Raw genomic sequence first — 26,472 nt, forward strand, 5'->3', positions numbered from 1 at the left:
GGTGCAAGCCTAGCTTAACACAACATGCCACGCATCCAGCCACCGAAGTTCCTTCTTTACACCACTCCTCCCACTCTGCAGAGGACCCACGCCGCCTGCCGAGCACCTGGGTCTGGGGGACCCCGATACAGATGAGACCCAGTCTCTGCCCCCAAAGAGCTTCTCGGTTCTTCTGCTCTGCCCTCCTCTCTGACACCGGTCTCACGGTGAGTGGGGATGGGCAGCAGAAATGTGTAAGGCCGGGGAGCCTGGAGGCAGAGGGGCGGGGGCGGGGGTGCGCGAAGCTCTGCCTGGAAGGGAGCCCACGGTTTACGTGGAAAGACGCCCTGAGTCCGAGGGACGTGCCCTACGGGACTTTGGGGGTCTCTGCATGTCTAAGCGTAGACTCTGGCTGAGTGCAGACCATAGAGGTCTGTCTTCTGGACGGTAACAGACCAGATGCTGACCGGATTCACTAGGGAACAGATACGATGGCTTCACAGATACACCAAGAGGCAGAATCAGGGAGTGGGGGGAGGGGCGACGATCACGGGCAGTTACCACCTGCGGCCGGCACTGTGCCAAACGCTGCCCATGCAGACTCCCATTCTGCCCTCCCAGGAGAGGGGCGTGGCTGGCCTCATGTCCCAGATCAGGGAACTGGGCCTCGGAGGGATTTCAGAGCTCGCCCCTGTGTGGGTGGGTGATGGGGAACGGGGACCCAGGCCTAGGTGGTCTGCGCTTGCACGGCGCGGGGTGGGGCGGAGCTCCGTTCGGAGGACCTGGGATCTGGGGCTCCCGGGGCACTCCCCACACCCCAGCCTCCAGTTGCTATGTGACGCCCTCCCCTCATTCATTCCTCGCAACACGGAGGGGCGGGGAGGCGGTTCGTTCCCATTTTACCGAGGAGTGCACCGAGGCTCAGAAAGCGGATGTGCCCAGCTCTGCAAGCCCCAGCCTGGAAGGAGCAGAAGCTGGATTCAAACGGTCTGACACTCTCCCGGGAGCCAAATCCGAGTGCAAATATTTAGAAACCCAGCCTTTCAGATTCCTCAGACAGAATCCACCGCAAAGTTCACACACCAGGTGAGTCCTCCCAGCAGATTTTTTTTTTTTTTTTTGACCTACATAGTGGTTTAAAAATAATCACAATCTGCTGCCAACACTGAAGAATCACATCGCACACTTCTGATTTCTCTTCACAAAAGGAGAAGGGAGACCTGGCACATCGGCCTGGCATTGCTGAGTGCCAGAAGGCATTTTGAGTGCAGTAGCAGCTGCCCGCTTTAGATGGGCTGGCCCTCTCCAGCGCCGCAGTCCTCACCACTCCCTATAGTACCTACCATACCCAGGCAAGTGCCAAGGGCTGGTTATCGTCCCACTCGTGTTACGTTTCTGACAGTGTGGTGGAGAATACAGTGAGGTCACTAGAGACCGATGTTTCCATCAGAGGCGGAATAACAAAGCCTAGAGTGGGAAAGTCACGTGGTGAGAAAAATGGGCAAAGGGGAAATAACTTGGTGGCAACGACAAGCTGAGACAATGTTAAGATGCAGAAGGTCTTGCCCATGTGGCTCATCGCTGCCCCCTCCGTGGCCCCGAGACGACGAGTTTGTGGCGACTGGTTGAGAAGACCCCCCAGCGCCCCCCAGCTTCCCAGATGAAACAAAGGTTTGCGGAGCCAAATGGTATTGTGCCAATCAGCGGCCCGCACTCAGGGACAACGGCACCCGGGTCTGAAGGCTTCTCGAACTTACCTCTGCCGGTCGGCGGGCTATCACGGTGACTGCTGACGAGGGGGTCCTTCCTCGGGCCCCGCCTCCCACTCGCAGGGTGCTCCCTGCAGGCGGGCTGGTTAAAGATGTCAAAATCATCACAGACTCTGGGGGTCACCTGCTGGGCTCTCCCCCCATCGAGGACGTTCCAGCCGTTTGGCCGCCCTGGCTCACGCCTGGAGCCTTTCTCCCTGACCTGGGCCTCTCTGGGAGCCTCCCCCACAGGGTTGGTGGTGGTGTCTGATCCAAGTCCGCCTTCCCAGTCCAGCAGCTTCTCAGGACTCAGCCACAGCGGTTTTGGCTTCCTGCCTGCCTGCTTCCCGCCCTTCCCTGGGGCAGAAGGTTGCAACCATGATGGGGTTTTCGCTGGCGGCTCGGAGACTTTTCTGCTCATGAGGTTTTCCAGCTGTTGGGCCAGAGAGAGCTCTGGGTCAAGGGGGGGGCATTCCACAGGCGGACAGAGCGGGGGAGCCGCCGGCGCACCCCCCGTTGAAGCTGGGGCTCCCGAGCAGCTCGCGCCTTCGTCTAACTTGGACAAGCTGTCCTTCGCGCCGTCGGGAGGATTCATTTTTCCAACAAGTAACGTTCCCTGGGAAGGAAGCTTCACATCCGCTCCGGCTCCGGCTGGAGGCGAGAGCTCCTCGTCTGTGCCAGCCATCGTGCGGGCCTCTCTGCTTCCTCCCAAGGGGGCACCCGGGGCCCTTTCCCTGCTCTCGTCCTGCTCCTGTTTCTCGCCAACTGGGAAGCTCTGGTCAGCCGGGGCCTCTCCACCTCCTCTGTCTAACGTGCCCTCAAAGATGAGATTTTTATTGACGTAAAGCTTCACGTTCTTGGCACCGATGTCAAGATCCTGAAAACACAAGATTGAACAAAATGAAGCGGCATGGCATCAGGCTGACGTATCAAAGTCTGGAAGGAGGGGATCAGAAAGAAACATGTGGGATGCTAGAAACGCGAGCTTTAAAAAAAAATAAAAAACGAAAAAACAAAAACAAAAAAACCCACAACTGTAGCGCCCGGGATGTTAAATAAAGCTAGTGTCATTTCTGTGTGAACCCTTCTGTGCTCTATAAATCAAAGGATGCTCACACACGGCCTGATTGCTGCCTTCGCACCGTTACTCCCTGCTGGGACACTGGTAACAGCCTGCTAATTGGTCTGCCTGCTTCCTGTCTCTGGCTGCCTTCAACCTCAACTTCACATTGCCAGAGTTCACTCTCTGCAAGAACAGAGCTGGCCCGGTCCCTCCCCTTTGTGAAAGGCTTCTTGTTCTTCACTGCCTGTTCTTTAATACATGGTTCCTGGGACCTCTGCCGTTGGGAAAGCCTGATGTGCACGTGAATTGCAGAGCCCCTGATTCCATGGGTGTCCTATGTTGGGTGCCCTGAAAGCAGAGCCTGAGGCAAGGGTTGGGTATAGGTTGCTTATTTGGAAGCTGTTCTCAAGAGGGAGTAGGGAGAATAAGATAGGGCAGGAGAAAACCCCCCAGCAGTTTTTGAGCTGGGCCCTGCGGTACACAAATGGAGCTCCATCCCTCTGGGGCACTTGCAGGGACTCACAGAACGCACCTCCTAAGTGTCCCTCCCAAAGCAGGAGGCCGGGGTGTTTATCCACGGACCCCTTCCGCACTGTTGATGATTGCCCCGGATGCATGGACTCCCTACCCCACAAGCTGAGGGCGCTACTGGCTTTCGCAGAGCAGAGACCTGGAAGCCCTGGAGGTGGTGCCCTGTGAGCACGCCCAGGGACTGTCCCACCTCAGCTGCAATGGCCAAGGGGACATGGTGTGGCCCTGTACTTGCAACAGGGTCTCCGGATGGTTCTTTGGCACATGGAAGGCGGAGAACCTCAGGCCGATGGGAGGCATTCCCCAGTCCCCGCCATGACACACTTACCGTAACCTTCACGAGAGGATCCCTGGCTTAGGCTTCCCGCCCCCTCCTCCCCACAACCCTCGTGCCCCCACGTAGGCATTGAATGTTTCCTTGTTCATGCTTAAAATATCGTCAAGCCTCCTCCCTCCACTAGCCTGTTTCTCCATTCCCCTTTAGAGCAAAACTCTTTCTTTGAAAACAGCTTGATGGAGAAATAGAGTCCGTACTGCAGACAGTAAGCCGTGCGGGTTTCAGGTGTACGGCGTGGTAGGTTTTAACATGAGCATATACACCACAGCGTATTATCTGCACAGTCAAGCTCATGAGCACGTCCGTCGCCCGCAGAGGCTCCTGGTGCCCCCGGGAATCCCTCCCTCCCTGCTTCTGCCGCTCCCAGGCGTGTCCGCGTCCCGTCACTACAGATCACTCTGTATTTTCTAGAATTTTCATATGAAAGGAGTCCTGCGCTGCGCACTCTTCTTGGCCTCAATTCTTTCACTTGGCAGAAGTGAGGTTCGCCGTGCTGTGTGATTAAGAGTTTTGTTCCTTCTCATTGCTGAGGAGGGGCCTGTTGTGGGGGCGCCCCCAGATTGGTCTGTTCAACTCTGAAAGCCACTGTCACGGCTGCTCCTCCGTCCTTGTCTCTTGGCCTCGTCCCCGTGAGGCTTTTGCCCCCACTTCTATGTGGGTCCCTCCTTGGCAAGGGCACCAATTGCCGGCGTGGAGAAGCTTCCTTGTTAGTCTGGGACGGTTCGGGTTCACCCCTGTTGTCCTGCAGTAATCACTCATAACGCCCACTTTCTATCCCCTAGAGTGTCCTGGTTTGGAGATCCGCTGGGAGAGGCTCACGTCCTCAGCTGGGGCTCAGTAGTGTCTGTGCAGCGAGTTACCCGCCTTCTACAGATTTCTTTCCGGGCTTCTGGGCCCTGTGCTCGCCCAGTTTCCCTCCTGCCTCTGGCTCTCACCGCTGCAATGCCAGGGGCCTTCCTGTTCCACTGCTTCAGGCTGCCCCAGGGCTCAACCCCAGGCGTCCGGATCTCCCCACACCCTTCCCTGGGGGAGGGGGGTTCTCATCCAGGTCCAAGGCCCTAAATTACCATCTTCCTGTTGACGACTCTTGGTTATTTTTATCTCCAACCGAACTCTCCACCAAGCCGTGACGGTGAGACCTGTCTTCTGTGATATCAAATAGGTGTCTAAACATTAATGTGCCCCAAACAGGATTCTTTTTTGTCTTTTAAGATTTATTTATTTAGGGCACGTGGGTGGCTCAGTTGGTTGAGCGACTGCCTTCAGCTCAGGTCATGATCCTGGAATTCCAGGATCGAGTCCTGCATCGGACTCTTAGCTCCGTGGGGAGTCTGCCTCTCCCTCTGACGGTCTCTCTCATGCTCTCTCACTCATTCTCTCTCAAATAAGTAAATAAGATCTTTAAAAAAAAAAAAAAAGATTTATTTATTTAGGGATGTCTGGGTGGCTGAGTTGGTTAAGCGTCTGCCTTTGGCCTCGGGTCATGATCTTGGGGTCCCGGGATCGAGCCCCAGGTCGGGTCCCTGCTCCGTGGGGGTCTGCGGTCCCGGGGTCGAGCCCCAGGTCGGGCTCCCTGCTCAGCGGGAGTCTGCTTCTCTCTCTCTGCCCCGCCCCTTGCTTGTGCTCTCTCACTCTCAAATAAATAAAATAAAATCTTTTTAAAAATGACTTATTGTTTTAGAGAGAGAACATTCGAGCAGGGTGGGGCCCGAGGGAGAAGGAGAGAGAATCTCTGGCAGACTCCCTGCTGAGCTTGGAGCCAGATGCGGGCCTTGATCCCAGGACCCTAAGATCATGACCTGAGTCAAAATATAAGGGTTGGACGCTTCGCCAACTGCGCCACCCAGGCACCCCATGCCCCAAAGAATTCTTGATCCACTTTTCTCAAACCTGGGCTTTGCCCATCTTAAAAACGGTCCCACCCTGAAACTGGATGCCTCAACCTTGAAGTCCTCCATGATTTCTCCAGTTCTCTCACTTACGAATCCCGTCTGACGGAAGGCCCCAGGGGCTATTTCCAAAACCCCTCCCGAATCTTTGACCCCTTGTTCCCTCCTGCCTCTGGCTCTCACCGCCTGTCAGCCCCCGGGGATGGGGGTGGGGGTGTGCCCATCTTTCCCCCGAGACAATGACCAGAGCCTCCTAACTGGCCTCGGCTTCCTCTCTGCGCTGTCACTGCGCTCCTGCCCCACACAAACACACTTTATTGTCTATACAGCAGCTAGTCTTTTTTTTTTTTTTTTTAAACATATCAGCTCACAGCAGCCCCTGGCTTAAAACCACCCAGCAATCTCCCACGACACTGAGAATAAATTCCAGCTCCCTTCAGCGGCCAATGAGGCCCATACAATTGGGCCCCTGCTGACCTCTCTGACCTGGGCTCCTGTCACATTCCCCCTCCTGCCCCCGCTCCCCACACACCGTCTGGTCACTGCTCCATGATCCTGCAAAGCTCTTGGCACCCTGGGACCTGTACCGGGGCCGGGGAGTTCTGCCCCAGACACTTGCAAGGTTGGCTCCTTCTTGTCTTCCGAGAGCTCTTCCTGACCCTGTCTGGAGCCCCCAATCCATCCGGTCCCCTCTCTCTCCCATTGCTCGTTTGATTTCCCTCCCGTCTCTGGAATGGTCTTGCTGATTAGCTTTTAGCTTAAATCCTGTCTCCCCCACCCAAATCTCAGCCCCCAGACAGTGGAGGCCCTACCAGTCTCATCCAAGGGCCCAGCAGGTGCCCGGCACGTGAATGGCCCTCAACCCTTACTTTGGAACTATAAGAGCATGAACGCTTTGGCTGCCAACCTGCATTTGAGATATGGGCTCTGAGACCCCAGGGGTGTCGGCCTCTCCGCATTGCCCGTCCTTAGCCTTCCTGCCACTGGGCGAGGAAGCTCTAACTGAATTTCCAGTTCGCCAAGTTACGGCCACTGAGGTTTCTGTCGCAGTTTCCAACAAGACACATCAAGTCTGTGCTACACCACAGGAACTCGGCTTCAATCATCCAATTGTGGGATGGCAGGCTACTATTTGCCGACTGTCAGAAAAGTCGATTCTCAAAGCTCGCTTTTACATGTTTATACGGATGTGTTCTCTGTTTAGCGGAGGCGCAGGGCGGGTGCGTGCTGTGAATTAATCAGGAAACAGCTATTCGAGAAGGACAGCGCGGGCAGCGTCAATGACTCGTTCTGCACGATTTCCATCACGGAAACATCTGGCGAGACAGAAACACTCTCATTTCAAGAGGTGATGGGGGTGGTGGGGAGGACTTCCGGTCCGGCGCCATCAGGAGGTGTGCACCCCGGCTCTCCTAATGAGATGTCTGGCTCCCGAAGTGTGTTTGTCTACATTCCGCGGACAGCCTGGGGCACCGCCTGACCTCTAGCCGTCCGCCGCCCAGCTCCCTCCAAGAAGTCTGGCAGGGAGGAGACAAGGCGGGATGCAGGCTGCGGCATGGGGCCCGGCAGGTGGAACCTCAGGGCGTGATGGGGGGCGTGGGGATCCGGGAGGCTTGGGCCCTAGCTGATGGTGCTTCAATTATTGGGGGTTACAAGTATTTAAAAAAAAAAAAAGTAAAAGGCCACATCACGTCACCCAGCCTTGGAGCAACTCTGCGAGGTGGGCGGGAGGGCCCGTCTTGCAGGGAAGATATTGAGGCTGAGCCTTCCTGGGGGCCGTGCGGCTGGTGCGTGGGGAGCCACTCTGATGGGCATCTCCCTTTGGGGCAAGCTAGACCCTGGGAAGGCCTGGCCCTGGGCAGGATCACCTGCCCTAGAAGGACCTCCAGCCTCCATTTCTAGCTTTCACGAAGTCCCTGTGGACCGGCTCTCTCCTATCCCCATCCTGGCTCTCTCCTCAGCCCCGGTGGCAGTGGCTTTGGGCCCTGGGTGGGGAGGGTGCACCCTTTCCTCAGCTGGCGGTGGATGGGAGCGTCCTTCCTTGTTCACACCCCGACTTCACTGTCCGTCTTTACAGTTGATGAGAACTCACGATGTTGAGACTGTCATGCATCTGTAACACGACAATACTAATACTATCTCCATCTACGTACTTTAGTCGACTTTGCAAAGCTGCTTTCTTCCTTGGCCTGGATGCCGAATGACCTAGCTCTCTTCCCTGGAGCACATGCAGCACCCGGGGAGGCCCTACTAAAGGCGTCCCACACTCTACAGGTTCTGGCTTGACCCAGGGGCTCTGGGCTGACGGGGAGGGGGTTCCTCCCAGATGGTAGGTTTACTGGGGGTAGGGGGCTTTGGGGATTGAGCTGCTGCTGCCTAGGACCCACCGTACAGGCTTCAGGACCTGGCTCAGGGGCCGACCTCTCCAGGAATCCCCTGGCCCTCCCCGTGTCCCCCTCCTCCCCTCCTCTGGTGGAATCGAGGGTCCTCCTCTGAGCTCTCAGAGCTGGGCTTACCAGCTGGAGCCTGTCCCTGCCTGGACAGAAGATCTTCAAGGACAGGCAACAGTCCTGTCCTAATTCCTATCTGTCTTGAGGCCTGGCTCTGGGAACGGAATGTGCTCCTTTCCTGGAGCACCTGAACTTGAATGTTTTATGGGGAGGAGACCTTAATGGCCTTTTACACGTCCCTGGGGGAAGAAGGTAATGAAAATCACTTTTGTGATGAGGAAAGTCGGAAGGAGATGGTGAGATGCTGTGACATTTGACGAGCACCTACTACTGGCTGGGCTCTGGGCCAAGTACTCTGGGCCCCGATGTCGCAGGACCATAGGCGCGGATGGAACGTGACAGATTGGGTGACTAACTAGTGGCCCTACAGCTACATCTGGGCTGGGCTAGCTCCCGGAACAATTCATGTTTCCAAAACCAGTTGACAATTTCTAAACATTGAGAGCTTTCTGGCCTCTCTGGAACATTCAGGCCATCTGGCACCACGGGGCCAGGGCTGAGGGGCAGTGACCGCTGCCTCGATAGGCTCTCCGGTGACCACAGTCTCTACTGAAAGGCATGTGATAGGCCCCAGATGGCCTAGTAGTCATGTGACCACTGGTCAGCTGCTCTGCTGTCCCGTGTCTCAGTTTCTCTCTCTGTAGAATGGAGCTGATTATGCCATGCCCATCTCAGAGGACTGCTGGGTGGAATAAATGAGCAGATACATGCATAGCTCTTCGACTAGTGCTCTAGAAATGTAAGCTACCGTCACTGTCTTGTGCCCAGTCCACTGTCTGGACAATATGTCCTGGCCAAGTCTGGGTGCTTGGGACTAGTGTAGGCTGGAGACTCCACACTCTGCTAAGGCTGCAGCAATCCCTGTTCCGGGCAGAGGCTGGCAGCGGGCAGAGGAGGAATCCCAAGCCCCATAGGGTGGGTCCTAGACAGACTCTCGCTGCCCCTAGGCCAGGACTCCCCTAGATCTGGGCTGAGGCCCCAGAAAGCAATTCTTGCAATTTTGTTCAATCGAATACATAACACATGGGGGGTGGGGGCTTTTGGGGTCCTTGGTCTGTGTGGGATGCAGAAGAAGAAAGCAAGTTTCATCCTAAGGAGTTCATGACAGTCTGTATATTAACGGGTCACAAACTCAGACACTTGTAGTACCAGTGGTGGTGCTGGGGTGGGGGTGCGGGGCCTGTGCTGAGTGGGAGAACACACGCCCCCCCAGTCCAGAGGGAGCCCGGGGCCACTCAGCACCAGCTGGTGGACGCCACACTGAGATTGTTGCCAGTGTATCAAAAGCCAAGTTTCAAATGTTGTCAAGTGATCCCCAAGTTGGACAGCACTGTAAGGGCTGAGTGGGGCACACCCATGGGATGGCTTTGGCCAGGGGAGCACCAGTTTGGGTCATCGGAGGCTCAGGAAGCTGATGAACACCTAAGGAAGCGTGGGACTTGGTGCCTGGAAGGGTGTGGCTAGAGGCCACCCGAAGGGAGTGGGGCAGGCTAGGGGTGTGCAGGAGGCTTGGGTGCGAAGAGAAAAAGACCTCGATGTCCCCAAAGGCAGGGTCTATACTGAGCCAGGCTAGGCATTCCGGATTCTGGGAACAGCAGGAGCAAAGGCACAGCAGAGAGAACAGTTTTATGGGGAGCAGAAGGAGATACAAGTTGCACAGGGATGGAAGAGCCAGGGGGTCAGTTCGGGGGTCCGGGAGCGGTCCCCCCACCCACATGCATGCACATATACTGGAGAGGTGATGCGGCGTAACAATGTGTCTCTGTGTCAGGGAGACCAGTGGGGGTGGTGGGGACTGCGGTGCGGTGACTTGGCTCCCCCAGAGCTCCTGGCTGTGGATATGGCCTGGTGTCACCAGATCTTCATCTCTCAGTGAAGTCAAAAATCCGTATTTTAACGCAAAATGTCCCAATGTTTAAAAGCTGGCAATTCAAAGAATTTTGCAAATGCCACACGAGCCGGCCGAAATGTGTCTGCGAGCTGCCTCTGGTTGGTGGGGGCATAGCCTCTATCACGGCCTTCTTGCCAGGATGCACCAGGACGAGCTACCAGGACCGTGTCCCTCCCCACAGGCCCTCTGTGGCTCTGAGGCCCCTAGCCTGTCCCCAGCTCCTCCCCCAAAACTGCCCCGGCCCCAGGGAGCTGCGGTTTGCTTTTGATCGCCCTGGACCTCCCCGGACTGGGTGTGAGCTGGCGAGGGCAGACAGCGTGTCTGATTCTCGGCCCCAGCACAACAGTGAGTGTGGGGGATCTGTAAGTCTTTGCTGATGAGACGGGGGGCCGAGCAGATGAGGGAGGGAAGCAGGCAGATGGGGCGTGGTCGGCTCAGGGTGGGGGGCGGTCAGCGGGCAGGAAGCGAGGGGAAGGAGCAGCTAGTCTGGAAGGAGACAGGTTTTGGCAATGGAAATACAGGACTTAGGGAAGACGGGCAGCGAGGGGCAGGGGAAGAGAGAAGGATGCAGAGCTGGGAGCCAGATGCGCGCTGCAGGCGGGGGCGGACCTGCCTGGGCTTGGGTGGCTGAGGCTGGACGGTCAGTGCCTTGCTGGGCAGAGATGCCAAAGACAAGTGTCTCGGGGCCAGGGTGGAAGCCTGGTTCAGAAGGTAAGCGTGGGGGAAGGTTTAGATCTGGGAACTGGTGAATCAGTTCAACAGCTGTGACTTCTGTGTTCTTCCAAGAAAAAGAAAAAAAGACCTAGTTTAGATACCGTTTCTGCTACGCTCCCTTCTCACAGAGATGGCGCTTCAGTTTTCCACGGGGCGTCCGTCCTCCCCCACTTCCCTTCAGAGGGATAACATGAGCCTCACTCCAGGTTGCTGGGTCCTAGACCTGGGACTTTCGTGAGGACAATCTCTTTCTGCAAAGGCTGCTGAAATCATGTCCCCTGGTGGGCAGGACCTGGCTGAGGTGGGCAGGAGGCAGGAGATGGGGCGCCTACCCCCGAGGGGGTCTGGAATTGATCTAGACTGGCATCTGCAGAGTGGGTGAGCAGCCCTCCCTTACTCAGACATCTTGCCCAGCCCTGCTACTGCTCGTCCCGCTATAGTTCACACAACACAGTGCACGTGCCTCCACTTCCGTCCTGGTTCTGCATCTGTGCTCTCATTCCTGCTGGGAGCTGTCTGGTCCTGAACCCCAAACTACCCCTTGGATCCTGAACACCTTGTTGGTCCCCTCTCCGAAGGCTGAATTCTCTGCTAGCATCTTCTTCCCCTGCTGGCAGGGGACCTGCTTCAAACCCGGGACTCCTGGGGCTCTCGAGGTTACCATGCCCCTAACCTCCTGAGTGTGGACTCTGGTCAGAGGTCACCACCCTCTGGTGATTGCCAGGGGCCGAGACGAAGCCTGGGGTCAACCCCTCAGAAAGACTCTCGTGCACCTGGGTTGGTCTCCTTCCCAACAGCCACCCTGCTAAGATGCCACCGCGTTCCCCATGCCCGAGGCTGCCTAGACTCTGCCTCGGGGCACAGCCACCAGGCCACGCCAACTCAGCCCACCAAAGCCATTGCCACGGGTGGGCTTGGTTTATATCCCGATCCAAACAAACTGACCCTAAAGAAACAATTTTGAGACCATTAGGGATATCTGAACACGGACTGGATATTTGATGATTATTAGTGTATAATTAGTCATTACCGTCTGGTAGGGTCATGACATTGGGCTTATATGAAAGCAAATTCCTTATCTGTTAGAGAGGCCCACCAAAGAGTCTATGCGTGAAGTGGTGGGAGAGCTACAATCATGTGGGGGGGGGCGGGGGGGTAGATGAAACCGGAAGGGGAGGCTGTCCGTGACTGCGGGGCGGGTGAAGGGCGCATGCGCAGTCACTGAACTCATCTCTTTCCTTTGGCGTCTCTTTGACAATTCTCCCTCCTCTCCCAAACAGAGGCCTTGTTGAAATGCAAATATCGTCCTGGGATGCAGTGAGTCTCCCCGTGGTGTACCCTCTAAGCACCAGACCCTCATCCAAGCCACCATGACCCATAGCTAGGCTATGCTAGAAGCCTCCTTTGGGCACCACCCCCCCCCCCCGCCCCGTTCCCTCTAATCCATTCTCCCAACGGCAGCCAGAGCGATCTTTTCAATTTCTCACTCAGACTATATTATCCCCTGCTCAAAACCCTCCAGTAATGACCCTAATAGCGGACACGTGTATAGAGCTCACGAAAGCCAGGAATCACTCTGAGCACTTTCCGTGTACTTAACTGAACAATAATTACCCCACTGTATGGATGAAGAAACCAAGGCACAGAGATGGGGAGTAACGTGCCCAACATCACACAGCTAAGAAGAGGAGGAACCAGGATTTGCCCCACGGGATCTGGCTCTGATGCCTTTGCTCTGACCATTCCTCTATTCTGCCTCTCCAGGAATAAGATCTGAACCAGGGAGGGCCCTGGTTCCCCCCTATCTCTGGGACCTCCCTTCACACACTCCTTTGTTCACCAAGTGCTAAGCAAGTTCCTGCCTCAGGGCCTTGGCTCTGGCTCTGGCCCCCTGATGGGAGGCCTCCCACCACTCAAAGCAGCCCAACCTCCTTCCCCCCAGGCCTCATTCCATTGCCTCACTGTCCCACCGTCAGAACACTTAGCGCTACCTGAAATCAACATTATCCATTCATGTCCTTGTTTCCCTTCGCTGTGGACGCGGCCTCCTCTATTGGGCCACCGTGGCCCCGTGAGCACCAAGAGCCGTGTGTCTAATACACAGTCACCAGCCCCTCCTGGTTGCTGGAGTTAACATTAAATGACATGTTGAGATGCAGTTTCTCATCAGGAGTGTTGGCAAGAGTGTAGACAAAAGGGGATCGTAGGCCTATTGGCAGGGCCATCTAGAAAGTGGAGCAGCCACTCTAGAAAACAGGATGGAGGTTCTGCAAAAAGGAAAGAGAGAACTATTATGCGATCCAGCGATTCTGCATCTGAATTGGTCTTTACGAAACGAAATCACTCTCTCCAAAAGGGATCTGCGTGCCCGTGTTTGCTGCAGCATTGTATTTACGACAGCCAAAACATGGAGACAACCCAAGTGGCCACCAGCAGACCAACGGATTAAAAAGATGTGGTATATCCACAAAGTGGACTATTACTCAGCCATCAAAAAGGAGATCTCACCATCTGCAAAGACACGGCTGGACCTTGGGTGCCCTATGCGAAGTGAAATAAGTCAGACAGGGAAAGACAAATATTGTTTGATCCCACTTACATGTGCAACTTGAAAAAACCTGAACTCATGATCCAGAGAACAGACTGGGGTTTGCCAGAGGTGGGAAGTGGGAGGTGGGTGCGATGGGGGAGGCATTCGAAAGGCGCCAACTTCCGGTTATGGGAGAAGTAAGCCCTGGGGATGTCCCGTACAGCATTGTAAGTGTAGTCAACAATATCGTGTTGTATATTTGAAAGTTCCTGAGAAAGGCGGTCTTAAAAGTTCTCATCATAAGGAAAAAAATGTTCTGTAACTATGTGCACTGACAGAGGTTAACGAAACTCATTATGGTGATGATTCTGCCACACAGACATATGCCAAATCATTAGGTCGCGCACCAACAATGTCTAAGAATACAATCTTATATGTCAATTACAACTCAATGGAAAAATAATCAGAAAAATAAAATGCAGTTTCTCCACTGCACCAGCCACACCGCAAGTTCTCACGGGCACCTGTGGCTCATGGCTACTGAACTGGATGGGGCCAACATCATACAGTAGCGTCATCACAGAAAGTTCTACAGGACAGTGCTGGCTTAGACCATCACGGAGTATCACAGAGATACACACTGGGGAAATCTAACATCCATCCATCCATCCATCATCCATGCATTCATTCATTCATAAACTATTTAATGAGCAGCATTTCTGTATACGGACGATACCACTTGGCGCCTGTCCTGCCTCCCCCACTGTTGTGACCAGGCCAGTGAAGCATCTGCGTGGTTATGTTATGGGTAAAGATGGTGATAACTTGCCTGTTTTTACCGAAGATAGACTTGTTCCGAAGGAAAACAGAGACCATGGGGACCTCCCGAAAGCCCACTTCTTGGATGGGTTACTACACGCTCTAGTAGGGAGACTATTGGCTCCTTCCTCGCAACAGATGTAGCTCGGCAGAGGAAGTGGTGCTGAGAAGAACTGACATCCTCACGTTCTCCTCCCAGCTGTGTCCCTCGCAAGTCACTCGCCGGGCAAGTCACGCCATCCGAGGAGTACCGAAAAAATGTGACAGACGTATGATCACAGCCTCCTCCTGAGCCCGAGGCAGACATCACTGATCCACCACAACACCCTTCTCTTTAGGAACCAGAAGGAAGGTTCCAGATCCTTCTCAAGACGGCACTCCGGGCAGCCCCTTCCAAGCAGGGCTGACAAAAAAGACGCAGTCTCTCTGCCCCCAAGGAGCTCACTATTCTAAGTTCCAGCTTCTTCCCCGACAAGGTGGGGAGTGATGCCACCTTACAGGATTCCTGGGGGTTAACTGAGATGATTCATTTGTTGACTTATTTGTTCACGCATCAAACGTTGACCGAGTGCCTAACTGGGTGCCTCACGGCCACCTGGTGGACACAGCCCCAGGTAAAGGGCAGCTGTGACGAGTACAGATGTCTGCGCGCTGCCTTCTGTTTGTCTGGGCGGCCGGATTCTGGTCCTCGTCCTCACTTCCCCGAAGTCCCTCCCCCTGAGCCCACCCACACTCACCACAGCGCCTAACGGGGGGGGGGGGGTCGGTGGGGGGAGAAGGGAGCCCAGGGACGTTCGCCTGAGGACTTCGACGGGCAGCATCGTCTTTTCCGATAAAAGAGCCTTCCCTTTTTCTAGCACCTTCCTTTCTTATGTTCTAAATAAGCCTTGGTCAGAATTGCTCCCCACCCCCCGTTTAACTTTTCTCCCTTGGAGTCCCATACACAAAACACTGTATTAACCAGCCGTGTCTAGCAGGCCGAGCTATATTTCCTATAAACTCTCATTTTATCTCCTCTAAAACACACAGTAATAGCATTCTCCGGAGAATATTAAATCAAACCAACCTGCCGCTGCATTTGTTTGCGCTTTCTGCCTCCGGTAAATTCTGGCAACAGATGGGTGTGCGTTACGTAAGCGGCGGCCCTGGGCAGGGACTGCAGTCCTCCGCACTCTGCTCCGTGTGTACAAATACCTCAGGACTCAGAGCCTGGCCGCCACGGCTCCCCGAAGCACCCCAACGACCCCCTGATGTCCTACTCCTCTTCTTTATTCTTAGCGCACAGGGAAGGCTGAGAGCAGGTTCAAGAAGAAAGGCAGGCCTGGCCATAAGGGATGAAGCTTATCTGCTTTGTAATCCAGCACATAAAATCCGCTTTTCTTGGCCAGAGACATCTATATTCAATGACAGGGCTGAGAGCTACAGGGCACGGGCTTGGGCACGGGCTTGGGCAGCGAGCACTGTTTCATTGCTCCTTCTAGAAGATGCCGCCGACCACCTGCCAGGAAGTGTCCAGCCAGCTCGGGAATGAGCAAGCAGGGCCCTACCTGCAGAGTGCGCCTGTGGCTACACAGGGGTGGGGTCCTGCTAGGGCCTGAAGGGCAGCCCCTAAGCATACAGCTGGACCCCTGGAGAGTGGGGAGGGGGGCTGGGAGGGGGAGTCTGCGCAGGAAGAAGTATGGGTTGCAGGGCATGGGAAGGAGGAGAAGGATCGGACTCCCCCGAACGTGATCCCCAGCTCTGCCCTGACCTTGTGTACCAGCCTGTGCAAATGCAGCAAATGCCAAATCTCTGTCTCTCATCTGGCTATCAAAAGGCATAAGATAAATTACTGGTGGGTTCTCGGGCAATGAACTCACTCCTTCATTTGATAACCACTTTGAATGAGCAGAGGCAGAGACAATGCAGACCCTGCAGGAGCCCATGGTGGTATGGGGGAGGCAGATGTCCATCCCAGTACAGAGTGACGGAACATATTCATGAAGTCCAGAAGCGGCATTGGAGTCAGGGGTCAGGGCAGGCTTCCTAGAGAAGCAATGTTTGGTTTTCTGGGAATTTGCAGCAGAGGCAGGCACCTGGAGCTGAGCCAGATGGGAGGGGCCAGGGCCGATCCATTAACTCCCAGGCAGAGTGGTGGAGAGGCCAGCAGCTGACACTTTGTGGGGGTGTGTGGCCACAGCAGGGGATGGGGGCTGATGGTAGGGAGATGTGGGGCCTGGTGCCTGGGATTACGGGGCCCTGATGTCATGCTCGGGGGTTTGATCTGGATCGTCCAGGTCAAGGAAAGCCTTGGAGGGTGTGAAGCTGCAGAGAATCACGATCAGACCTCCCAGTGGCTACTGGAGATGAACTGGAGGGGCTGGGCCCTCCTCCTGGAATACACTTTTTCCTTTTCTGCATCAGCTCTGTGCCACTGTCTCTTCCCACTGTGGCTCAGGTGTGTACTTCTTCTAGCACCTTCTCTGAGCTCACCCAGCCTGACGCAGGTTCCCTTTTTGCTGCAGGGGCTGCGGTCCAGACAGGCCAACTCCAGCCCAAACATGAGTTTGCTTTGGACTGTATGGCGGTTTCAAAAGAATTTAAATTAGCTGTCGACATTTACAAACCAGAAAGGCTCCTAACAAATTCCAGATTCCCAGCTCCCCAGGAATGTTCATGTAGCGGTTCTGGTTGGCATATGTATGTAGCAACCATTAGCTAAAGCTGACAAGTGGCCTTCCCTTTACCTGAAGCATGTGCTTACCTGTTTGCCACACTCCCCACCATGCCCTACTGTCTCTCTTGACAATACTGAAGCTGAGGACCAGTTCCCCTTGCTCATCTCCCTTGTATTACCACATCCCTGAGAACAAATTAGAAAAGAAAACAGAACAATTGTCCCCACACCTATCGAAAGAGGGGAAACAAGATAGGGTGAGGGGGGGGGGTCCTGTCCTTCCTCACCCACTGAGTTCCCTGCTGAATTCCAGGAGCTCCCATTTGAAACTCAAAGTCACCTCCACGGAGCCCTTCAGCACACTGCATCTTACTTTTACATTTACTTGTCTGCCAGCTTTCAGACAAGGCGTACCTCCAGGGCGGGGACTGTGTCTTTCATATCAGTGTTCTCCAAATTAATCAGGAAGCCCGCAGCACATGCGCTCAACAGTACACGTAGAATGAAGGAACAAGTGTAAATGAGAACACGAAGAAAAGTCCAGAGAAGGAAGAGAGGTTAAGCGCTCCAGTGTAGGGGTGTTGTGGGGGGTAGGAAGGAAGGCAGGGATTCTGAAACTGGGGGAACAGAAGATTACAGAGGTTAAGAGCCTGGATGTTCAGAGTGGGGTCCCCACAACAGGAACACCAGCACCTCTGGGTGCAGAAACTCACGCCCTGCCTTCCACCCGCCGAATTAGAACCTGTGTTTTAGCAAGATCCCCGGTAAGCTGTCACAGATTAAATTTTGAGACACACTGGCTAAGTGAAGGCGCCGAGTCTGACTGTGTGGGTTCATTCTCACGGTGACGCTTACTGGCTGTGTGACTCTGGGCATGTTACATAACCTTTTTGTGGTTACCTAAGAAATCTTTCTGTTTCCTTATCTATCAAAACTGAGCCCTGGTTCCTATCCATTCAGTTTCCCCCAAGGGTGGCCTGATTTCACTTCCCAACCCTCAAGTTGCAGCTCTGCTCCCCGTAGCTCCGCCCACGCGGCATGAAATGCCCCGCCGGCTGCACCCAGCAGGAAGGGCAGCGGGGCTTCTGCGAATGCACCTTGCAACTCCAGCACTCAGATGCCTGGACAGCGCCTAGGTGCGTCCATCCGCCACACCCCCACGGGGAGTCAGGGCCCGTACTTACGCCTTCCGCCGTCCAGTAATTCCAGACCTTGATCTTGGCTAGACCAAAGTCCTGCAGCTGTCTGGTGTTGCGGATAACAAAAAGGAGCTGGAGCGGTGGGTGGAAGGGGCACCTCCACAAGGAAGGGTCTTTCATGCTCTGAAACACCAGGAAAGAGAGGGGTGTCGTTAGTCCATTTCTTTTTCTCCCCAAAGTAAATGGGCTGAGGGCCAGGAGGCCAGGCCTCCCTTCTCTACAGAATCTAGGTGAACTCTTAGACCTCGCCTGCCCTGACTGCACTTTGTGGCACAAAGCTGCCCCGTGGGCCTCTCTGCTCTGCCATTCAGACTGAATTTAAAATGCAGCGGGCTTTTATTTTAATCAATTTAATCAGCTTTGGGGAGAGAACTGGGGGTGGGGAACGGTGGAAGAAGAGGGTTGGCAAAGAGCCATCACTTGGGTTATCTCATTAACCCGGCAAGCAGAGTCTGGTTTTCTTTTACAAAACCCTGTGGTATTTTAAAAATGCAAAAATAAAAAAAAAATTTAAAGAAGAAAAGAAAGAAACTGGAGCAGGCCTTGGGACAGGGTTGTGGCACCGAGCCCCAGCAATTGCTCTCCTCCCCGGCAGGGTTTCGAAGACTCAGGACCCCTGAGTGTGGTTCCCGTCCACCGGCCAGGCTACTCTCAAGGCCAGAGGGGCAGAGGAGTGGGGAAACCCCACTGTTGCAACTGCTTGTGCCGACAAGATTCCACATTGTGGGGGCTTTAGGTAGAGGTGGAAAAAGCCAGATTCAGAGACTTTACTCAGCTCCAGCAACTTCCTGTCCAGAGAACAGCTGCTGCCAAACATCTCCCACCAGGCTCAGCCTCAGGGCCTTTGCACAGGCTGGGCCTCTCCTTGCAATATGCTTCCAGCCTCCCCCACTGGGGAAATTCAGCACAAATATGCTATTGCCCCCACTGTCACCCCTTCCCTGATACCACTTCTCTGTCCTCCAGGTTCCCACGATTCCTTGCACTGACTGAGCCTAGCATTTCCTCAGTGTCCCTCAACTACCTGTTTTCCAGTCCAGGTCACCCCTCCAACACACTTGGCTTTGCGCTCTGGAAGGGAATTGGCTATGTCTAACTCATTCCAGAACCCAGCACAGTTTCTTGGCACATGATAGAAGCCACAGCATCTTTGTTGAATGAATAAATGATGGAATGAATGACTGATTGCTATTTACCTCCTAATGGCTGTCCCTTTGTGGGAAGTTTAGAGAAGAGGCTGCAAACTGATCTGGCCTGCAGGCCGATTTTGTTTGGCTTGTGACATATTAAAAACACACGGTTGGCCACATTTAACGAGGGGGAAATTTCCCTTCCCCTCCCAGAACTAGGGTTTTGCTTGGTGTAGACATGGAGAACACAGCCCCAATGGGCCCCTGGTGACTGCTGGCTGGAGCCAGTGGGGTGGTGGGGACGGTCGCTGGCGCCCCAGTCCCCACCATTCCCTACTGTTCTACACTCCATTGTCTTCCCAGGATATGCCTCTGTCTGGCCCCTGCAGGCGTCTGAGGCTTGGGTCCCTGCTTTTAGAGGCTGAGAGTAGCAGTGAGGTAACCACAGCATCTCTGACATGGGCTGGAGTTGTCCCTTTCACCTAAAGGCAGCATCACTGTATATTTGAGAAGGTCTCAACTGGACGGCCAGCTACTTGACAGAGCCAGGAAAGGAGGAGATTGGCTGGCTTGGGGCAGGGGGCGGGTTCTGCCCCGGCCCAGGCGCCAGCTGCGGGAGAGAACAAAGGGGGCTTGTTTCAGCGACAATGGTGCCTTTCAGGAGGGAGGCGCCTACTTTTGTTAAGGGAGAGAGAGGAGTTCAAGGGGTTCTGACTTCTTCTGGCCAAGTTTCTCAAGCTCTGCAGGAACTTTGAGTGCTCTGGGCAGCTGCAAGGGGTCAAGACAGCACAGCTCAAAATCCACTGGGTGCCCCTCATGCCTTCCCCAAGTCAGGGCCTAAATTGGGTCACTGTGGCTGCCTGACAAAGGAAGAGTCTGAAGGCTGAGCCTCGGACGCAGGCGAGGGGACCGTAATTGATTTCCCATCACATCTCTGTCAGCAGGAGGGATACCAGGGGGACTAAGTGGGAATCATGGTGTTCAAAGTCAAAGAACATTAACCTGTGGGTAACTCAGGGCCTCATTAGCAGACGGGAGTCTCTAAGAAAAAGGCTGATGGGAAGCCGCTGAGGGCTGACCAGGGCATACTGAGCAAACGGCAGAGGCCAAGCCAGCGGGCCGGGCGTCCGCTACGCCTGCTCATCGCAGAGAGGGCAGAATGAGAATCTGCTGCCGCCGTGACCGCCCTGGGTTTTCTCAAAGCCCTGGGAAGGACCAGCGCTGCAACCCGTGTCCCGGAAGGAAGACCAGAGCCATGCAGCAAGGGGTGTGGCCGGCCACAGCGGTGGAGTCCGGATTCACACCCATTTTCATTCATTAACTCATTCTGTCTTAGTGTGGATTCACCAACCCCCACCCCCCCCACCCCCCAAGCAGACCCTGAGGCCAGGATCTGATCGTGGGGAGATTGTGCGGACACCAAAGGAAACCGCAGTTGGGAGGGCGGGGGGGGGGGGGGCGAGGGCGAACAGGCATTCCACAAAGAGTGTGTTACCGGGCGGCCCCTCCTGCGGCATCTGGAGCTTGGTGCCACCGGGGAATGTGGGAGCCAGAGCAGAACACGCCTCAGAGCAAGGCCACCCTCGGGACAAGGGAGCTGGGGTAGTCACACCCCAATTCCCACCAGTGTAGGTGGAGGGCGGCTCCTGGGGGCTCAATCCCCCCCGCCCCCAGTCTGGGTCTGCTTCATGGGAGGGAAAATGGGCCCCCGGGGCCGGAAAGACAATCCTCCATCAGAGAAATATAGAGGCAGGCGCACACACACGGAGGAAGGACCAGGGACTGGGGAGGCATCGACATCTGTTACCCACTCGCCCAATATAAACCCCCTCGTGCAGGAGCCACATGGCAAGGGTAGGCGGCGAAGCCCCGCCCACCAGGTCCCAGCTCTGCACCAGCTGGGGAAACAAACAAGTAAAATTGCCAAGAAAAAAAAAATCAGTCAGGGATACACTGGACAAAGAAAATAAGAGAGAATTATTCATGGCCAATGGAAGGGCATTTTTTTAGAACAGATGGTCAGGGTAGGCCTCTTGCTGGAGGTCCCTAATTTCTAACAAAGGTGCTTTCCTCTTGCAGAATTAACCCAATGACGCAGATCCACGCCCTCGGGCAGATGCTGGATTGCCCACAGAAGTAGCCCCAATTTAATAAATTACCGTAATCAAAAAGCAACAAGCTACTGATACACACACCAGTTTGGATGGATGTCAAGGGCATTATACCAAGCAGAAAGAGCCGGTCTCGGAAAGGTTACAGGCAATAGGATTCCATTTATATAGCATTCTTGAAGTGACAAAAAGCACGGAGAACAGATCAGTGGTTGCCAATGTCAGGGACGGGTGTGAGGAGGTGTGGCTATAAAGGGCTGCGCGAGGGATTTCCTTTGTGGTGATGGAACTGTCGCTGTGTATCTTGGTGTAGTCGTGGTTACATGAATCTACGTGTGATAAAATTGCCTAGAACTCACACACACACACACACACACACAAATGCGTGTACGAAGGTCTGCACATGATACATCAGTTTTCTGGTTTTGATAATGTACTATGGTTACACAGGATGTCAGCGATTATCGACGCTGGGCAAGGACACATGGGACCTCTCTATACTTCTGTTAGTTGAGATATCATTCACATCTATCAAATGACCACTTTCAAGCGTGCAACTCGGTGTTTTTGTTGTTCTTTAGTATGTTCCAAGGCTGTGCAATCATCACCACTATCTTTTTCTGGCATATATATTTTTTTACCGCCCTAAAAAGGAACCCCATACCTTTTAGCAGTCATTCCCCACTCCTGCCTTCCCCAGCCTCTGGCAACCACGGGATCTATTTTCTGGTTCTATGAAGTGCCTGTTCTGGACACTGCCTATGAATGGAATCGTATTAAAATGGTCTTCTGTGTCTGGTTTCTTTCACGCAGTGCCCTGCTTTCAAGATTCACCTGTGATGTAGCAGATGTCGGCGCTCCATTCCTCTTCAGAGCTGAGTACTATTTCACTGCATGGCTACAGCACGTTTTCTTTATTGGCCCTTGGGCCCGTAGCTATTAGGGTCATTGCCACCTAGCGGCAATTATGAATGATACCACAGTGGACATCCATGTATGTGCTTTTGTGGGAACACATTTTCAGTTCCCTTGGGTCTGTACCCAGGAGTGAAATTGCTGGGTCATGTGGTAACTCTACATTTAACTTCTGGAGAAACAGCCAAACTACGGTCCGCAATGGCCGCCCCATTTTTCTTTTCTGTTCCCACTGGGAAGGTAGGCTTTTCCCACGATTGTCAATGCTGTTATTTTCTTCCTTTTCAAAAGCAGTAACACCTTTGTGGGTGTCAAGTGATCTCTCTCTGTGGTTTTGATTTGCATTTCCCTGATGATGAAGGATGTTGAACACATTTCCATCTGTTTCTTGGCCATGTATGTCTTCTTTGGAGGAAAGTCTATGCAGAGTACCTTGGCCATATTTTCTTTAAGGTGTTGGGTCATTTTGCTGTTGAGTTTAAGACTTCTTTTCTTCACGTATTCTGGATGATATCAGAATATACGATTTGCAAATATTTCCTCCCATTTCATAAGCTGGTGTTGGGTCCTTTTGTTGTTAAGAGTTCTTTTCTTCACGTATTCTGGATGATAGACCCTTATCAGATATATGATTTGCAAATATTTTCTCCCATTTTGTAAGCTTTTCACTATCTTGATGAATGTCCTTTGATGTAAAAGTGTTTTAAATTTTGATGAAGTCTGAATTATCTATTTTTTCTTGTGTTGCTTGTGCTTTGGATATCATATCTGAGACCTCATTGAAAAGCTCAAGGCTACAAAGATTTATATCTATGTCTCTTTTAAGAGTTTTACAGCCTTTGATCCATTGAGCTAGCTTTGGTAGACAATGTTAGGGTACAAATCCAACTTCATTCTTTTATGTGCAGAAATCCTGTTGTCCCACTACCATCTGCTAAAAAAAAAAAGACTTTTTTCTCCAACCATAGTATTGGCATCCTTGTTGAAACTCAATTGACTGTAGATGTAAGGGTCTATTTCTCCATCAATTCTATTCCACTGATCTCTCTAACCCTATGCCAGTACCATACAATCCCGATTACCAAAGGTTAGTAGTAAGTCGTGAAATTGGAAGTGTGAGTCTTCCAATTTTGTTCTTTCTAACATTGTTTAAGCTATTCTGGCTCCCTTAAACTTCCATATGTATTTTAAGATCAGCTTAACAATTTCCACAAAATAGGCAGCTGGAATCTTGATAAGAGTGCATTAAATCTGTAGATAATTTGGGGAGCACGGCCACATCAATAGTATTAATTCTTCCAATCCATGAACATGGAATATCTTTTCATTTATTTGGTCTTCCTCAATCCCCACCAACAATATTTTGTATTTTTCAATGTATAAGTCTTTCACTTATTTGGTGAAATTTATTCTTTTTTTTTTAAAGATTTTATTTATTTATTTGACAGACAGAGATCACAAGTAGGCACAGAGGCAGGCAGAGATAGAGAGAGTAGGAAGCAGGCTCCCTGCTGAGCAGAGAGCCTGATTCGGGACTCAATCCCAGGACCCTGGGATCATGACCTGAGCCAAAGGCAGAGGCTTTAACCCACTGAGGCACCCAGGCGTCCCGTGGTGAAATTTATTCTTAAGTATCTTATTCTTTTTTAAATTTAAATTGGTACAGCCACTGTGGAAAACATATGGAAGTTCCTCAAGAAGTTAAAAATAGGGCTACCTTAAGTATCTTACACTTTTTGCTGCTATTTTCAACAGATTTTTCCCCCTTAATTTCCTTCTCAGACTGTTCATTGCTAGGGTAGAGAAATACAACTGATTTTTTTTTTTTTTTGTATATTGGTCTTTTATCCTGTAAACTTGCTGAACTTGATTATCAGTAATTTTTGTGGATTCTTTAGAGTTTTCTGTATATAAGATCGTATCACCCACAAACATAGTTTTACTTCTTCCTTTCTAACCTCTTATTTCCTTTGTTGCCAAACTGCCGTGGGGCGAATCTCCAGGACAAGCTTGGACAGAAAGGGAAAAAGCAGTCATTCTTGTCCTATTCCTGATCTTGGGGTGAAAGTTTGCATTCTTTCCCCAGCATGACAATAGCTGTGGGTTTTCACGGATGCCCTCTATCTGGTTGAGAATGTTTCCTTCTATTCTTGGTTCATCTATGGTTTTCATCACAGAACGGTACTGAATTTTGTCGAATGCTTTTTCTGTATTCATTAAGAGTCACATAGTTATTTTTCCCCCATTCTATTAACATGTTGTATTATATTGATGGATTCTTGTATATTGAGCAATAAAACACGCATTCCTGGGGTCAACTCCACTAGGTTTCAGTGTATAAATCTTTCTATGAACCGGTAGATTTGGTTTGCTGATGTTTTGTCAAGGATTTTTATGTCTTATTCATAAGGGATTGTTGGTCTATAGTTTCCTGTTCTTGGGATGTCTTTGCCTGGTTTTTGTTGTCAGGGTAATACCAGCCTCATAGAATGAGTCTGGAAGTGTTCCCTCCCCTTCTATATTTTAGAAGAGTTTGTGAAGGATTGGTGTTAATTCTTTAAATATTTGGTATGATTCACCCATGAAGCCATCTGGTTCTTGGCTTTTCTTTGTGGGAAGTTTTTTTTATTATTAATCCAATCTCTTTACTTGCTGTAGGTCTAGCCACGTGTTTTACTTCTTGTCGGGTCAGTTTCGGTGATGTGTGTCTTTCTAGGATGTTGTCCAGGATATCTTCATTTGTTGGCATAAAATTATTAAGAATATTCCCTTATAATCTTTTCTCCCCCTGCCAGGTTGCGAGTAATGTACCCCTTTTCATTCCCGATTTCAGTAACTTGAATCCTTTCTCCTTTTTCTTCATCAAACCTAGCTAACAAACCTAGCTAAAGGTTTGTTAACTATGTCAATCTTTTCAAAAAACCAACCTTTGGCTTCACTTCCCTCTATTATTTTTCTCTTCTCTGCACAGTTTTTTAAAAATAATTTCCATGATTGTATGATGACTTCCAAGTAAAAAGTACAAAAAAATGTGTGGTACATTTACATGCTGGGGATACAGTATGGCTAGGGAAGACAAGGATGTGTAGCTTGACGGAGGGGAGACAGAGAATGATCAAGCAACAAGATCATTTCTTAATGTGAGAAGTGCCCTGAAGAAAATGACATTTTCTGGGATGGTGTGTAACAGGACTCCTCCCCGCTGTAGTCAGGGAAGGGCTTGCTTAGACAGTGGTATCTGGGCCGAAATCCAAACGGGGAGAAGGCAGAACTCTGGAAGAGTTCAGAGGTGAGGTGAGCTGGGAGCATCAGAGGCGCAAAAGGAAGCCCCTGTGACTACTGGAGCCTGGTGCGGGCGTAGGGGGGGTGAGAGGCAGGCAGAGCTGGAGGCCTGTTTACAGACAGCTTCCCAGGCCACGGGAGGCACGTGATTTTATTTCTAAGTAGGCTGGAAAGTCATGGCCAGGGTTTTAAGTAGGGGAAGGTTGCCGGCTGACATTTGTAAAACATCACTTTGGACCCAGAGTAGACAATGGAGTGGAAGGGACCGGAAGAGAAGACAGTGACAGAGGGCCATTCTATAGTGCCAGCAAGAGGGGACGGCACACTGATCGGACTTAGGGACCACGAGGGAAACGGAGAGAAGGGGCCAGACTTGGGCTCCACTTTGGAGGAAGAATCAGTGGGAATTCAAGTCAGGAACTCAGAGAAGCAGGCGAGCCTTGTGTATCCATTTGGACTATCCTGAAGCCACGGGCCTTGGCGAGGCCACTAAGAGATGCAGTGGGCGCAGAGCGGAAAAGCGTTTGCACCAAGCACGAGCCCCTCCCGCTCTCTTCCACTGAAGTGACTGCGCTTTCGAGCCCAGACTCCACGTGCAGTTCCTCCGGGTGCGACTGCAGCCGCGCTCCCCGACTCCACGGCGGTGTGGCCGGGGCAACTTGCCTGTCCTCCTTGTGCCCTGGTTTCTCATTGAGCAAATGCGGAGAGGAACTCGAGGCTCCCGTAGGGACGGGCCAAGGGATGTCTGCGGCCCGGCCCGTGCGCTGTGGGTCTTTAATCAACCCCAGTGAAACTGTGTGGTCCCGAGAGGCAGTTATGACTGGAGGTCCCGGGCCCAGTAAATAGGACGACCATCGGGGAGACCCCGTGCCAGGGCGTCAGCGGTAATCCCGCACACACAGGGCTGGGCCCACAGATCGGGCAGCCTGCGGGAGACGGCGGCCTCCTGTCCCAACCTTGGGGCCCAAAATTTAAAACCCCGATCCCACCAGAACCTCCGGCCTATTGTGTAGCAAAGCTCACCCAGCCTCTGCTGAACAGAGGAAAAGGAAAGTCATCCTGAGAACCAGTCCCAGTCAAACCCAATGACGCTTTTTATCGCCCCGGTAGGCTCTGTTCTGTATACAGCGCCTACAGACTCAAAGCAGGAAGCAGAGCAGGAAATGCA

General features: G+C 52.7%; 1 protein-coding gene across 3 annotated transcripts in view; it reads right to left on the reverse strand.

The window, feature by feature from the left end:
• Positions 1-26,472, reverse strand: part of KATNIP (katanin interacting protein) — a 172,472-nt gene that overhangs the window by 30,366 nt on the left and 115,634 nt on the right. For all 3 annotated transcript variants that reach the window (XR_009407000.1, XM_059415072.1, XM_059415073.1), the window contains 2 exons: positions 17,852-17,989; positions 1,737-2,604 (listed from right to left, as the gene is read on the reverse strand). Coding sequence is in view for 2 of the 3 variants with exons in the window: in XM_059415072.1 (XP_059271055.1) it covers positions 1,737-2,604; positions 17,852-17,989 (1,006 nt within the window). In the remaining variant the exon portion in view is untranslated. The remainder of the gene's footprint in view (positions 1-1,736; positions 2,605-17,851; positions 17,990-26,472) is intronic.

This window comes from Mustela nigripes, chromosome 11 (assembly GCF_022355385.1).
Source record: "Mustela nigripes isolate SB6536 chromosome 11, MUSNIG.SB6536, whole genome shotgun sequence".
In the NCBI taxonomy this organism is placed as follows: Eukaryota; Metazoa; Chordata; class Mammalia; order Carnivora; family Mustelidae; genus Mustela; species Mustela nigripes.